We start from the raw sequence: 15,797 nt of genomic DNA, 5'->3' as shown, positions 1-15,797 counted from the left end.
AAGCGTCTGACTTCATTATAGGTCATGATGTCGCAGTTCTTGAGTTCGAGCCCCATCTCCAGCTATGTGCTGACAGCTCAGAGCCTGGAGCCTGCTTCAGATTCTGTGTCTCCCTCTCTCTTTGCCCCTCTCCCACTAGCACTCTGTCTCTCTCAAAAATAAACATTAAAAAAATTTAGAAAATGTGTCTAATGCCAGTGCCTTCATCAGAGGAGTGTGAAAGTTTGGTTGGATATTTACACCAAATGCATGCAGAGTATCGGGCACGTAATACGCTCGCACAGACGACCACTGTGACCCTGACACCTGACAAAGGGAGGTGCGGCCAGCGAGCGCAGGGCAGTGTGAGACGGGACGAGACACAGGGCTGGCTCCAGCCTGTTCCTGGATGTGGCCTCCAGTTAATGGCCTTGGGCCAAAGAGGATGCACCTTAGGCCTCTCATTTGGAAGAAGAGCCCGCAGGAAGGGCTGGACATGTCCCAGGGTGGTTCTGAAGTGAGGGGGAGTGAGGGGGGGGGGAAGCCCAGGGCCTCTTTGATGATGCGGTTAGGGACATGGGTACATGGAGAATCTGGGAGTGATTGAAGAGACTGGACTCTGGTCAAATATATCGCTGGATTCAGGACACGGGATTGGGGGTCTCATCATCTGGGAGGGTCCCAATTACAGGTCCTCCTGGCTGAAGTACTGGAAAGGAAACACGGGAAGAAAAATCAGGTAGGTCTCCACTTCGATGGCCCTCTCAGGCGTGACCCTGGTTTTCCAGAATAGGTCCTGGAGTCCTCTTGGGGGGGCTCAGGAGCCCCAGGGGTCTAGCTGCTGGATGGGCTGTGGTGGGACCAGCGCATTCAGGAAAATGACAGCTGTGAACCCATAATTTCTGTGTCAGAGGATGTTCTTGGTGAGGGGCATGCATGATGGTTTGCGTGCGAATCCCGCAGAGGTGTGGCTGGCAGGTCGGGACTGTCATCCGGGGCTCTGCCCACGGAGGATCGTCCGCTGGGGTCTAGCGCACCCCCCTTCCCCGCTGGCTACAGTCTCCACAGAGGGTGTCAAGCTCACCCCAGCCACTTGAGGCACACAGATGTTCTTTCAGTTGGCGGCACAGAATTCTGAACGTGATCAAAACCAGGAAAAACAAATGTATGGATTCACTGGTAAATTTACAGCCATCCACTATTCCAGGCAGAGATGCTATCCAGAATACTCATCTATGTGCACAGCGAGGAGGCCACCAACCAGAGGAGACGGCGGCTGGAGCCCTGGAGCGGTGCTGTCACACCACCTTCCCGGTGTGCCCTCCATTGTCGTTAGGTTATGGGGAGATCAGGCAGCTCCTGCCAGGGGCCCCAAACAGCTGGCCAATCGCCATGGCATTTAGGCAGACCCTATTCACCACTTGGGAAGCACGGCCACAGTTTAATGACCAGTATGGACACACTGGTGTGTGGAGGCTCAATATCAACTAACTCAGTGGCTCTCAAACTTCGCAGTCTGCTAGAAGCATCTGTTATTATTATTATTTTTAATCTCGATGCCCTGAGGCCCATCCCCAGAAATCCTGACTTACGGGGTACAGCCTCGGTCCTGGAATTTTTTTAAGCTCTCCAGGTGCCTCAAATGTGTGGCAAAGTTTGAGAACCACTGCCTCTGAGCCTACCACTGGGTGAAACTGAGGCAGCAGAGAAAGGCGTTCCAGACTCCACTTCTTTTACTGAAAGGCAATGTGAGGGGATGCTGCTGGTCAGGAGGGAAGGAGAGATAAGAAACAGCAGCCATGTTTTCTGTGCGAACCCTGCCAAAGTCTTTACGACGTGTGGTGTCTTCTGGAAGAAGACCGTAGGAGGATTTCTTTCTGGCCTCGGCCTCAGTAGTCATCACACTTAACTCAGAGGGATTTGTTCATGTCCCATCCAATGAACGCTGAACTGTGTCAATGATCAGCCTGCATTTTCAAGATCGCTGTTATGTTGGGGAGTTTAGAGCCAAATCTGTCCTCACACATAACAGGGGTGCATACTTCAAGCCATAATCATGTTATAGCCTTGTTTGTCTTCCTTTCTTATTCCTCACATACTTCTAATTTTACTTATCTGGTTATATTTAATAAGTACGTATAAGTGGCCTATTGTCACAAGGCAGGGAGGGCATACATGCATGTATGTATATGTCTACATATATGCATGTGTATCTACCTATACAGAGCTTTTACAGTTATTTCAAAGACCCATTTGAACACCCTGTCTGGTCATTGGTCCCTTGCTGGTGGACAGGGGAAAAGATGAACATGCATGTGGATGGCTTCAAAATCACAATACAAACTGGGTCAAAGTCAGGGTTTTGTTCTTGTTTTGTTTTTTTAAGTAGGCGCCATGCCCAGCAAGGGGCCCAGTGCAGGGCTTGAACTCATAACCCTGAGATTCAGACCTGGACTAGATCAAGAGTCAGACATTCAACCCACTGAGCCACCCAGGCACCCCTAAAGTCAGGTTTTTAAATCCATGCACCTGAGGCCTGTGAGGAGGCAGACTAATCTGAGGCAGCCATGCCGCTGAGCATGAGGTCAGAGCTTGGATGAGTGGTTCGGGCTGAGGCTGATCTGAGGCTGGTGGAAGCCCACACAGCACCCTGATGCTCTAGAAGCAACCGTGGACAGGGGTTCTAAGCACCTTTAGGTCCGCTGGTGGCCAGGTGTTCCTCCACTGATCCTGAGGCTTTAAGTAGATGGGGCCCCGACCCCTTCCAAGGCAGCCTGGGGAGTGAGCAGGTGGTGGAAGCATGCAGCCTTGGTGAGGAACTCACCCGAGGGGCGGCGTGAGCCTGCGAGGGCCCATCTGCTCCCTCTGGCTGCTGGAAGGAAGGCGCTGTGGCCCTGGCTGGTGCCATCCCAACCCTGCCCTAGCAAGGGCTCACGCTGGGCACAGAGCACATACGAGCAGGCGTGCCCGGCGGGTGGCCTGGGTTCAGGCCCCGCCAGGCTGCCGGCTTCTGGGCCTGGACCTAGCCCTTTCTCGGGACTCCCGGGAGCTCCGCTGTAGTGGGCCTGGAGCATACCATCGGCCACAGAGCTTGGGTGAGAACCGGTCTCGCTTGGGGTGACTGCTTCCTCCCGCACCTGGCCATGCCCCTGACCTACAACTCTGGCCCGGCCTGACCAGGCCCGAGCCTCACCTACCGTGCAGAGTGGCCAGGTACGGACGGCAGCCTCCCAAAGGGGCTGCGGGCCCCTCTGCCTCTCCCACCACGTTGGGCGTGAGAAACGCTATGTCTAATGGCTTTTCTAGAAAACGAGAAGATCTGTTTTCTACGTGTCTTCCTTCTGGGTGTCTGCCAGCCTGCCCTGTCCAGTCAAGGCCAGCTCTGGGAACGAGAGGCTGTTCACAGTGACTGTGCCTGAGCTCCCGGCTTGTCCGTGTCCCGCCGTAACCGCGGCCACATCCCCGCCATAACTGTCCATCTTGGCGCCAGGCCAGCTTTCTGCCCCAAACCCCCGGGCTGGCTGTTTGTACTCGGTCTGTCCCGCACTTGGCTCCGGCCAGTCCCGAATGGGCGTCGGCCGCGATGCAGCCTTGCTACCACCCGGGTGGAACCGCGGCCCCGTCCGAGTGCAGCCCCGAGTGTGGCTGCCGGGCTGGCGCTGGTTCCCGGGGAACTGAAGACCCGGGGAAGACGGCCAGCAGCTGCCGTCAACGCCGCATCGGCCTGAGGGAATGGCTGTTTACTGCCTCCCATGCGCCGTTCGGCCAGAGACGCCCGGTGTGCTCGGGGCTCACCAGTGAATGCTCTGCCTGATGTCACAGGATGAGAGAACAGCTGGGACTGTAACTCGGGGGTTGCGTGACCTTCCAGGGAAGGTTCAACTGAGAAAGGCTGTCGGGGAAGGCAGGGTTTGTGTTGGTCTTTCAGGAATAAGAAGAACGTCAGTCGCTAGATATGGCGGGAGAAAGACTTCCAGCAAACAGTCAAGGCCTGCAGCGGGGGGAGGCAGGGAATCCAGGGGAGACCTAGGCAGGGGCACACCTGGGCCACGTGGTGCTCAGGACATCTCCCCCACCTGCCCTCTACCCAACTGCACGTGAACATGGTCAAAACAAAGATCAACAAAATGCATTCCTTTGAAGCGGGTAGGCTGGGGGCGCCTGGGGGCTCAGGTGCTAGAACATCCGACCGACCTCTTGATCTTAGCTCAGGCTGTGAGCATGTTCATGGGATTGAGCCCCATGTCGGGCTCTGCGCTGACAGTACAGACCCTGCTTGGGTTTCTCTCTCTCTGCCCCTCCGCAGCGGGCACTATCTGTCTGTCTGTCTGTCTCTCTCTCTCTCTCTCTCAAAAATAATAATTAAAAAAAATAAACGAAGAGGACGGGTCTTACTTAAACGGAGGTACCGGTCAGGATGCTCATCTAGAGGTGGGGGCTTGAGAGGAAATAAAGATCACAGCACAGGTGGCCTTGGTCTTTCTTGTCTTCAGGCCCCTCCAATCATGCGGGGGTCAGGCCCACAAAGAAGACCACACACTTCCAAACTCGGGGAGCAGATGGCACAGAAATGAGGTGAAGGGGAGCAGAAAGTCAGAGGACATGATGGCGTATAGGCCTTGATGTTCCCAGTGGAATAAAAGATAAGTCCATCAATGGAGAATGGGAAATTGAGAGTCAGGGCAGTCATTAAAATAGCTGCTATGGTGAATTTCTAGGGAATTCTTAGGAAACCGGAAAAAAAAAAAAAAACCCACCACAAGCCCAGGTAAATCAGAAAGCATGAGCACAAAGGATGTCTGATCACCCTGGTGGTACTATTTCCTTCAGCAACTCCTCGTAGTTCAGACCGGGGAACCAGAAGCCAAACAAATATCACCTGAAAAGTAAAACCAGGGTTGAAGTGACCAGGTGATCGAGACAGGGCTGAAGAGTAGGCGAGAGTATCTGCAGTGAGGCTCTAACTACACAAGCGGGGGTGAGCGGGGGAGAGGGAAGGGAGAGCAGGAAGCTGCTTCTGAGGGCCAAGTCTGAGCAAGTCCAAGGGGCCACCACGCCCGGCGGCGGGGCAGGGGTCCCTGAAGTCACTGGTAGGAATAGGGACGTCGGGGGTTAGGAGGGCCATGGACGCGGGTGTTGGTTGCGGGGAGGAAGAACGGACCCGGTGGGAGTGTGTGCTGGAAGAAAGCACCCAGTGTCCTGCAGGCCTGCATGCGACGCCCTGGAGGCGGTGTCGAGGGTGGAGTGGGTGCAGGATGGCAGTGGGGGAAATGTGCAAGTCAGCACGGTCCGGAGGACAGGTGAGCCCCTGAGCGCATCACCTGGCTCTGTGAGAAGAAGATACCCCATCGCGGTGCAACGAGAGAAGCCACATTTCAGCAAGAAGGGCCGCTGAGCAAAGGTGATGGCGCGAGCCAGGCCACGGAGGAGGCGGAGGCCCCGCTCGCTCCGGGTGACCCGGCATGGCTGGGAGCGGGGGTTCCCCTCCCTTCTCTGCTTCCCTGACCCAGGCGTCTGGCAAGCCAGGGAATGGGTGGGGGAAGGAAGGAATATTACTGTCCTTTTCCTTGCTTTTTTGCTCTCCCTAGCACTGATGATCTTACTCTGCTCTCCACTGCACGCTGGGATAGTTTCTAACTTCGTCTGCACCGTGTCGCGTGTCACATGCTGTGATTATCTCCGAGAAAGCACCTGGATGCCTGAAACTTCACTCCCCTGGAAGGCAGCTCGCCGTCGAAGCGCACTGCCATTGCAACCATCCACAAAAATCAAGTCGATAAGCACTGTGAAGCATGGCCCTGTGCTATATGCCACAGTCATTCTTAAATTCCAGGACACGATGGAACTTGGAGCCTCACATCCTTGGAATCTCAAGCTTTTGAAGATTTATTCTCAAAGAATTCCCAGGGACAGAAAGTTAACGTTGTCTGTGAATCAGCATAAAGAGGCAGCTAAGAGCGTGGACTCAGGAATCAGACAGACCTGTGGTCAAATCGGCCAAGGCGTCCAACTGGCAGCTACGGGTCTGTGGTCAAGGATCATACATTCTCTAAGTCTTGGGTTCCTCGTCTCTAAATGGGGATAATATCTGTCTCACAAATTGATGGGGACTAAATGGCTTAGTGCATGCAGGGAGTTCCATCCAATAAATGCTCAATTAATAGCCAAAAAATGCTACTACTTCTTTTTTTAAGTTGTTAACTGTTTTTTGTTTTAACTTTGTGAGTTTCTCCCAGAAAGCTGTTGGTAAGTTTGGATTTTACACCCAAGTCTTTTTTTTTTTCCTTAAGCAGCATGAACATAATAGTTAATTTCTGATTTTTGTTTCTTACCATAAGCTCAGGAAGGTACCTGAGGTAATTAATATTACTTTACAGGTGGGTCATTAATGCCGGTGAAAAACAAAGCAGGAAACAGACCAGAAGCCGCAGGGTCCTGGTATGGTTTTCCCCCAGCTCCGAGCCCCATCTCCCCTGGGGGAGTTATTTTCATTTGCTGTAAGGCCAGCCACCGACTCATTTGTCATCACCCATCATCCTACATAGAACCTGCACATCCATGTGTAAACATTCGTCTACACTGAAAATACAGACGAATGTAATTTGCATATAAGCTTTTGGATATAATGAAGCCATACTATTAACTCTTGAAACTAAGCTTATTATTTAGACTTGAAGGAGTGTTCAAATTGCCATTAAAAAAAAAAAAACAACAAAAGTATTTCATGTTTTCCTTGCTGGTTTTAGATTACAGTAAAACCTTGGTTTGCGAGCATAATTCATTCCAGAAACATGCTTGTCATCCAAAGCACTTGTATGATCAAAGCGAATTTCAAGAACCAATGGCTCAGTTGTGATCATGTGACATTCGGCGTCACATACAACTCGTATTGCAAGACATCGCTCATTTATCAAGTTAAAATTTATTGGAAACGTTTGCTCGTCTTGCGGAACACTCGTAGAACATGCTACTCGCGGTCCAAGAATTTACTGTATACACAAGAACAGATACTTGAATACTTAAACATACTTAGCTGTTCCATTCTTAGTAGAATGGATCCAAATGCATCCTCAGCAAAGGAAACCAGAGAGTAGTCTGGCTTCACTTCTATAAGGAATACTGGTGAATTAAGTATAAGTGGAAGAAATTGAGATCAAGCGAAGGAAGAAGGGAGTAGAAATCCAAGTGAGGAAACCAGGCAGATGCCATCTGTCAAGCTGGGTGGACATTTCTTAACACTGACTTTCCTTAGATTTGTATCCAATATTCAACCTTACAGTGGTTGCTGCTTAGAGCAGTTCTGAGTTCTGCTTGGTCTGCTTTTCCTACAGATTAGACACGTGCTGCTTTACGGGAATAAAGCCATCGGGACGAGAGGAACAGCACTGACATACCCAATGGAGTGTGGCCTTTCCATACTTACTACCGCACGTGGGCATCTGGCAAGATCTTACGAGAGGGGGCCCTGGGAGGTCTCCGCACATCGTCTCGCTGAGGGGAACGCGCCGGCCCTTGGCTGTCAGCCTCTGACACACCTGCTTTCTTCGCTGGGTTCCAACGCCACAGGTGACAGAACACTGCAAGGAGAAGCGTGCACCGGTCACATGGAGCATCAGGCAACAGCTGGGTCTCCACGGGGACAAGAGGGGTCCTACATGAGGCCGCGCCAGGCGGTAAGCCATTTCCTGGGCTCGAACGCCTCTTAGGTTTTCTTTCTCTGTCATTTCTTTAACACATGACCCACAGTGCTACATTAGTTTCAGGTGCTCAACACAGTGACCGGACAAGTCGATACAGAACTGGGTGCTCGAGTACTGTCACCAGCCGTCAACACACAACGGCGTTAAGGTATTGCTGACTATTCCCTACGCCGCACTTTCCATCCCATGACTTTTTTTTTTGGACTAATCTTTTATAATATGGGGAGTTCCTTCCTTGTCTTCCTTCCTCCTGAAGGAAGCAATTAATTTCCAGTAATTCACTGTCATGGGGATTTTTGGCATTGTGATTGATATCTGATTTATTTTTTAGCTATTTTTTTATAAAGTAAGAAAATTGTGCTTTAAAGAAAATGATATATACCCACAACCAAGACTTCAAGAAACAGAAAAGCACAAAAGGAAAGTTTTTTTATAAAACCACTCAAACTGCTTTACATAAAGTAACATTAATATCTGATCATCCATGTGTGCATAACATTGATATTTGATAATCACTGTGTGTACATGCAATTTTAATTTAAAAATTTAATGGTTTTATTATGCATATTAGAGAAAAAGGAACTAAAGTAGAATTAAAAGAGATGTTGAGGGGCGCCTGTGTGGCTCAGGCAGTTAAGCACCTCACTCTTGATTTCAGCTCAGGTCATGATTTCATGGTTCATGGGATCGAGCCCCCAGGTCCAGTTCTGCACTGACAGTGTGGAGCCTGCATGGGATTCTGTCTCTTCCACTCTCTCTGTCCCTTCCTGCCTTGCACACACTCTCTCAAAATAAATAAGCTTAAAAAAAATTTTTTAATAAAATTAATTTCTTTAAAAAAAAAAGAAGTTGAATGTCTGATCTTTTTTTTCACCCCAGCAATTAATTCCCCAAAGAACCCTCTAACGTCAAGAAAGAAAAATTTTTAAAAAATTGTAGAAACCAACGAGAGATTTGGATGATTGTTTTTAATGACGTGTTCTGACTCAGGAGAGTATCTACCGGCTCACTGTTAGGAACGATGAGGAAATACACCCATTCATTCCCGCCTCCTCTTCCCTCCAAACCTCGAGTTAGTGTTCTTGATACTGTCCAGGTAACATCAGGATTTCTGAGACGTACATTCTGTTCGGTGATGCCAGTGCTGACTGTCTTAACCCCGGACTTATTCATCCTTTTTATCAGCCTCTGTGCGTTTACACAGAGTCATCTTGGTCCTGCAGGATTTTCACGATGGGCTACGGGGCAAGCTTTCTCTGCCCGCCTCTCCTCTGCCTTTCTACATGAAGAACATCAAGAGCAGATGTGTACCTGGGCCAGGCTTTCTTGCCCTTTGAACTGTGTGTACCCTGTTCTACTGCCTTCTTGCACCGAACGCCACCGCTAAGATGTGTGAGGCCAAGTAGGGAGTTTTGTGGTGCATCTGTTTTCCTTTTCTGCTCAGAAGTCTGTGGGCTCTTTTCTTTCTTTTCAACATTTATTTATTTCTGAGAGAGAGAGAGACAGAGCATGAGCAGGGGAGGGGCGCAGAGACAGAGAGACACAGAATCTGAAGTAGGCTCCAGGCTCTGAGCTGTCAGCATAGAGCCCGATGCGGGGCTCAAACTCACAAACCATAGGATCATGACCCAAGCCAAAGTCAGACACTTAACGTACTGAGCCCCCCAGGCTCCCCTGTGGGCTCTTTCTTTATCCACGAAGTTCTGCATCTTAAGCAGGCTGCGTTGCAGGGGGTCATATTTTCTGAGCACAAGGTACACCATTATGACTTGCCAACAAAACCTTGCATTAAAGGAATCTCTTCTGATTATTTATTAATAAATTCCTTTTTATTGTCTCTGAATATTTTTCTCTTTCATTTTCTTTTTTTTTTTAATGTCTATTTTTGAGAGAGAGAGAGAGAGAGCATGCGCAAGAGAGGAAGAGAGACAGAGAATTCCAAGTAGGCTCCACACTGGCAGCACAGAGCCCAACGCAGGACTCGAACCCATGAACCATGAAATCAAAACCTGAGACAAAATCAAGAGTCCGACGCTTCACCCACTGAGCCAGCCAGGCACCCCGTTCCCTTTCATTCTCTGTGCTATTTGTTCTGTTCTTTTCAGAAATTCCCGTGTGCTTGGGTTTGACTTCCTCTGTCTCCCACGCCTGTCCCTGCCTCTGAAAACCAACTTCGCCTCTGTACCCTTTCCCCATCCCTGTATGCGAGTCCTTCCAGCCTGCACACCGTAACTCTCTGCTTTCGTTTTCATTTTGTTGTTGCTTGTAATGTAACTTTTCTTTCTGCTCTTCCTAATATTCCTTTTCTGTTTGTTTTCTTTCCCCATGAATGTTCCAGTCATCGTTTCTTCTCCTTTTGTTGACTTTCAATCTCCTTTCAAGCCTAATTTTAAAGCCACTTTCTGCCCCAGACACCATGACTGCAATTTCCCCTGGAACGCAGACTCTACTTGTTGGAACTGTTCCCCGGGTAATATCTTTGGGGTGTTACCATCGTTCGCGTGACCCCTGCCTTCTGTTCCTTTCCTGGAGAACCGACCTCCTCCTTCCCCATCAATTCCGCCCCCATCCCCTGAAGTGGATGCATAGGTTTTACGCAGGAGCCGTGAGCGTAGCTGTCTGGGAACAGCACAGGCAGGGGATGGACAGTCTACATCACTTGTGCGCGACGCTCTGGAGCCACGATTTCATCTCTGCTGCCCGCGTGTCTGTTCAGCTCCTGGCATTCGAGTGGCTGGTGTGACTCTGAGAACAGCCTCTTGGACAACTGGCTCACTGTGTAATGACGCCACCACCTCGTCTCCGGCCGCCCTCCTGGGTTGGGAGGCCCACGAATACCACGTCTCCTTCACCTCCACTTGGCCCATGGCTCCCGGGGACATTCTCAGGAGGCCAGCTGCAGGACGAGGCCTCGTCTGCTCTCTAATCAAAGGACCGTTGAGTGGGCCTCAGAGGACTATCCCCCGTCCCCCCCGGGGGTGGGGGGGTCTACACCTCCCTCGGCGCCTGAGGGATACTTGCCAGCTCGCAGGCTTCCATCTCATTTTGGCCCAGATTTTACAGTCTTTGGCAGGTGTGTTCCATGATTTATAGTTTGGGATTGTGGCCACTTCATTGTTCGCTGAAGACAGAGTGTTCCCTCTCTTCCATTCTCTTTGTGGGTTTTTTGTTGGGTTTCAAAGGAGGGGAATGCATTTTTTTTTAAATCCTTTATTGTCCTCCTTAACAGAAAGCCCCAAACAATCAGTATTTTTAGTATAAAGTTTTTTGTACGCTTTTGAATAAATAACTTAAAATTGTCATTTGGCACATTATGATTTTTTTTTTTTAACCAAGTTAAAGCATCATCTATAAGAGTCTCCCGCACGATAAAAACTAACATCAACTTTTAAATTTTGGTTCATGTAACAGTGAGTAACCTCACTGCCAGTCTCCACTCACAAGCCATTTCTAACGATAAATACAGGGTTTCCCCCCTCGCCGTTATGAACGGGAGCATCTTTGTAGAGCCCTTTCCTGGGTGGAGGTCTTACGTGACCTAGGGTCTACTAAGTTCAAAGTTAGGGTGCCAGTAGAGAATGTTCCCAACTCACAGAGAGAGGAAGAGACAAAATCAGTCCCATAAATCACAATTCACAGAGCGGCAACCTCCTGCCAAAGTGTCTACTATTTATGCTACAGGAATCTGGTAGATTCCTTTGGAAGAGCTCATGGGAACAGCATACCCTGAGTTCTTACAGCTTTGTAAGTATGTGTGACCTTTACACTTGAAGGTCACCGTGGTGGCATAGAAATCCTTGCCTCCCATTTCCCTTCTTTTAATTTATGAAACATATTGCTCCACTGTTTTCTCCTGTGAAGTGCTATGTTGACAAGTCTGATGCGAATCCGAGTTTCTTTCCCTAGTAAGTAACTTGGCCTTTTTGCCTGGATACACAAATACATTTTCTTTGTCTTTAAAATCCAGTACTTCTGGAAGATGTCCCGATGTTGGGTGTGCTGGGTCACTTCCCCCAGGGGTGTGGTGCACCCTTTCAATACTGCAATTTGTGTTACATGGTGATTTTTTTTTAATAGTTTCATTCTGTTGTTTTGGTTTTATTTTCTTGGGACTCTAATAATACTTATACATTGGATTTTTTTCCCTCCCTTCTACCTATCCAATATTTTTGCTTGGATTCTTCCTATTTCTCTTAGATTTTTTCAATTCCCTCCTTTCTAGCATTTCTTACTACATTCTTTCTAGTTTACCCTCCATTTTTGAAATGCTCCCCTTAAGTTTTCTGGTTCTCTCCTGAACCACATCAGCTCTTTTTCTTCACAACCTCCCTGTTGTTTCTTCAACTCATTTCTGGGCTTTTCTATTTCTGATTAGTTCCTATGGATTTCTTGATTTCTCTTAGCTCGCTTCGAAATAGTAACTTATATTTTCATCTGCATCAAGGCCGCATTTCCATGACGTTGCTATGTTACTAACACCTTTATCTTACAGTATCTTTGTACAGGGCAAGCTGATGCTCCTATTTAAATGAAATTTGTTTTTTCTGTAATTTTAGGAGAGTGTAACGGGGTGGGAGGGTTTCAGGCTCGTTGTCCTTACTGTTCCTCTTCTGGCGTTGAAGAGAAGTAGTTGACAGTGTGGCCACAGTTCTGAGATTCATATCTTCTGGACTCTTCCGTGCCGGGATCCAACCATCTGTCACTTCTGCTTTGTGTCCTGTCTCAGCTTGGATTGCAATAGCGTCAGGTGTTCTGGATATTTCTTCATACTCTTAGGGATGTGTGTTCCCTTCATGCTCTCCAGCCCTCTTAAGGCCCACGTGGGTCTGCGTGAAGTCCCCGGCACTCGGCCACAGCCCAGACCTAGAGTCCTGTCCCATCACCGACTGGTCTCAGACCCCGAGGGGGCATGTACCGTTGACCTCCATGCCTCACATCTCTGTAGGTCGGGCTAGCTGTTAAACTCACGGCTTATGCACAGTTTCCGCTAGTGGGTACGGTTTGGCCCTGCCTATCTGTGTTTTTTCTTTCCTTTGGCAATTCTCATCACTCTGTTTTCTGTGTTGTTTTTTAAATTGAAGTATAGGTGACGCACAGTATTATATTCATTTCCGGTGTCCCACACAGGGATCTGACAACTCTTCACACATTGTGAAATGCTCACCACGATTCGTGGAGTCACCTCTGTCACCAGACGGAGTTATTACAGTTTTATTGGTGCCACTCCCTGTGCTGTGCTTTTCATCCCTGTGACTTCTTTTCTTTGTGCCTGGAGGCTTGTACTTCTTCACCCCCCTCGTCACAAGGGGCCTGGGGATATGAAACAGCTGTGCTGCCACCGTGGTTTTTCCTCACTGGGAAGCCTCCTGACTATCTTGGGAGGAACTGCCATGGACAATACACACTGATATGTCACAGTATCCATTCGTCCATGGCGTCAATGACCACTTCAGTGCAGATGCTTCCCCAAATTATAACCCAACATGCAGATCTCTCCAGAGCTGCAGTTATTTACTGAAGCCTTGATAGACCCTCAAACTACACACATTTCAAAATAAACTCATTTTGTCTCCCTTTCAAGTCACCTTTGAAATGTGCTTTTCTGTCTCCAATTAATTTTAAACTTAATGCCATCTCTTATCCCTTGACCACGCCCCTCTTTTCCATTCAACTCTTACCAGTTCAGTCACCAAATGTGCCCGCTACATCTGCTAAATAAACATCGCCCACCATAACTACTGGTCTCTGCCCAACTGCTTCCTGATTCTCATCAGTTTTATTCCAATCCATATAACCAGGTCTCCCAGGCTCTGGTTCCTCCTCCCCCAACACGCTGTTCACACCGCGTGCCTAAAAGCCCTGCATTTCATTCCCCTATTCAGAACCCTTCCTCGGTGCCCTCAGTGACTGCAGGGACAAGCACAAATGCCCGAGGTCGGCCATGTCTCCTCTCCATCGATCTCACCTCTTCCGTTTCTTTGCTGCATCCTAATCTCAAGCCGTGGAAGGCTGACAGGCTCACAACCTGTGCCTTTGTGTGCACTCTGGTCACTGCCTGGACCCCCTCTGTCTCATTTCCACCCGGCCTGTGCTCAGCCTCTAAGACCCAGATAGACAACTGCACTTTCTGCAACACTTTCCTGGGACCCACACAGACTTAGATGTTTCCCATCAACTTTCACACAGGTCTGTAGATGGGAGCCCTTTACTGGTTTGTCACACAGTTTTTCGTGTCTGCCTCACTCAACTGTGAGCTCACAAAGACCACCTTCGTGACTGTCCCGGGTCCCCAGTGCCCAGAGTAATCAATACAGCAGTGTGTGGTCAATGTCTGCTGGTGAACTGAGCACACAGGGCTGTGGTAACAGGCATGTGCAGTTTCAAAGAAACTTTTTGTAAGTCTCTTTATTTTGGTCAACAAGGGTTTACCAAGTACCAACTGGGATATAACTATGCAGAGATGGCCCTTCCCCTCTGGCATCTATAATCTAGTCAAGAAAATAAGGCATATTTGTGTGTGTGTGTGTGTGTGTGTGTGCGCGCGTGTGTGTGTGTGTTATTTAAAATAAATAGAACAGAGAGAAGTGCATGGACTTGAATGTACTGGTTACATTTTAGGTGGGCCAAAATAGAAGAATAAACTATTATATTGAGTCTAAAAAGACATTATTATTCAAGTAGAAGAGTGGTGATGTACAAAATTATTAATATTAAAAAACTCATAATTAATACCACACAATGAAAAGAGTAAAAGGAAGATTTCAGAATAAACCTTGTGAACCGGAATATTCTTCTATTCACAGAAGGAATACCTAATGCATTTAGATGAATCAACTTGGATCAAGATCAAACTGATCCTGCAGGATAATGATTGACAGAACAGATTTCCATCTAGAGATGATAAGATATTTCCTAGCTTTACCAACACCAGTTATGAAGATAAAAATAAAAAACACCTTAGAGAAGCCCAACCAAGGTTCTTAGACTTTGTGAAAAAGTCCAGACATTGGAACTTCTTTTTTTCTTTTTTAATTTTTTTAATGTTTTTTTACTTTTGAAAGAGAGAGAAAGAGAGAGAGAGAGAACACAAGCAGGGGAGGGGCAGAGAGAGACACACACACACAGTAGCAGGCTCCAGGCTCTGAACTGTCAGCACAGAGTCCGACACCAGGCTTGAACCCACAAACTGTGAGATCATGACCTGAGCTGAAGTCAGACACTTAACTGACTGAGCCATGCACGCACCTCCAGACACTGGAACTTCTTGAGATCACTTCCATCCTAAGTTACTATCAATAAGCTGAAAATCGCTTATTAATAGAAGTGTGTGTGTGTGTGTGTGTGTGTGTGTGCACGCACATGTGTGTGTGTGACCCTTTCACACAGCTGTGTGCTGCTAAATGCCTCACAAGTTCTTGGGGACACAGCACTGACTATAACGTGTGCCAATGGTCCCATCATGGCTGATTTCAAGCTATCAAGCTGATGCCACCGAGCACAAGTTAGGAGACTACAGCTGTGGCTCCTCAGGTTGGTATGAATGGGCCACAACACACTACTGCTTTCATGAGTCACAATTAATAAGTCTATTAAAAATTAGAATGTTGTATTTATAAATCCATCTGTCCAGGACATATCTTGAGCTGTTCTCTGTAAAATCTCTCATTAAAGAGATCTCCTTTTTACTTAACCTATGGCTGTATTTCAAGACTTGAAGAGCTAGCAGGCATCGGTCGCTGAACACAGGAGCTGAAGAAGTCAGAGGTGATCACAAGTGTTAGAAGGATGCTGGTGTGCTAACAAGAGACCAAGGTGAGGTGGGGAGGGGGCTGGGATTGAAGAGGTTGTCTCTCTGTTTCCCCAGGAGGAAGACACATCCTCTTTGGACAGTTGCAGACACCGTACCAAACAGAGGGTCAGAGACTGTACCTGGAGATAGGGAATTATTTATAGAAGCCTGAGACGAGGTCAGGACTCAGAATCAGCTATGGAGGAAAAAACGCAGTGACGTACATCAAATACCTGGTCAAATATTGAGCTTTCTGGAGATTTGTAAGAAGAGAAACCAGTAGATGAGAAATAGGTAAACAGCAAAAAAAAAAAAAAAAAAAAAACCAC

The 15,797-nt window shown here is 48.2% G+C and overlaps 1 protein-coding gene across 1 annotated transcript in view; it reads right to left on the bottom strand.

Moving 5' to 3' along the window:
* The window catches only part of ADAMTSL3 (ADAMTS like 3), a 292,158-nt gene that overhangs the window by 56,684 nt on the left and 219,677 nt on the right, over positions 1 to 15,797 (bottom strand). Inside the window, exon 24 of the mRNA XM_077774280.1 lies at positions 7,403 to 7,556. Coding sequence (XP_077630406.1) covers positions 7,403 to 7,556 — 154 coding nt within the window. The remainder of the gene's footprint in view (positions 1 to 7,402; positions 7,557 to 15,797) is intronic.

Source organism: Crocuta crocuta, unplaced genomic scaffold (assembly GCF_008692635.1).
Source record: "Crocuta crocuta isolate KB4526 unplaced genomic scaffold, BGI_CrCroc_1.0 scaffold7, whole genome shotgun sequence".
Classification (NCBI taxonomy): domain Eukaryota; kingdom Metazoa; phylum Chordata; class Mammalia; order Carnivora; family Hyaenidae; genus Crocuta; species Crocuta crocuta.
Note: the sequence above shows the minus strand (reverse complement) of the source record. Positions and strands in the feature narration are given on the sequence as shown.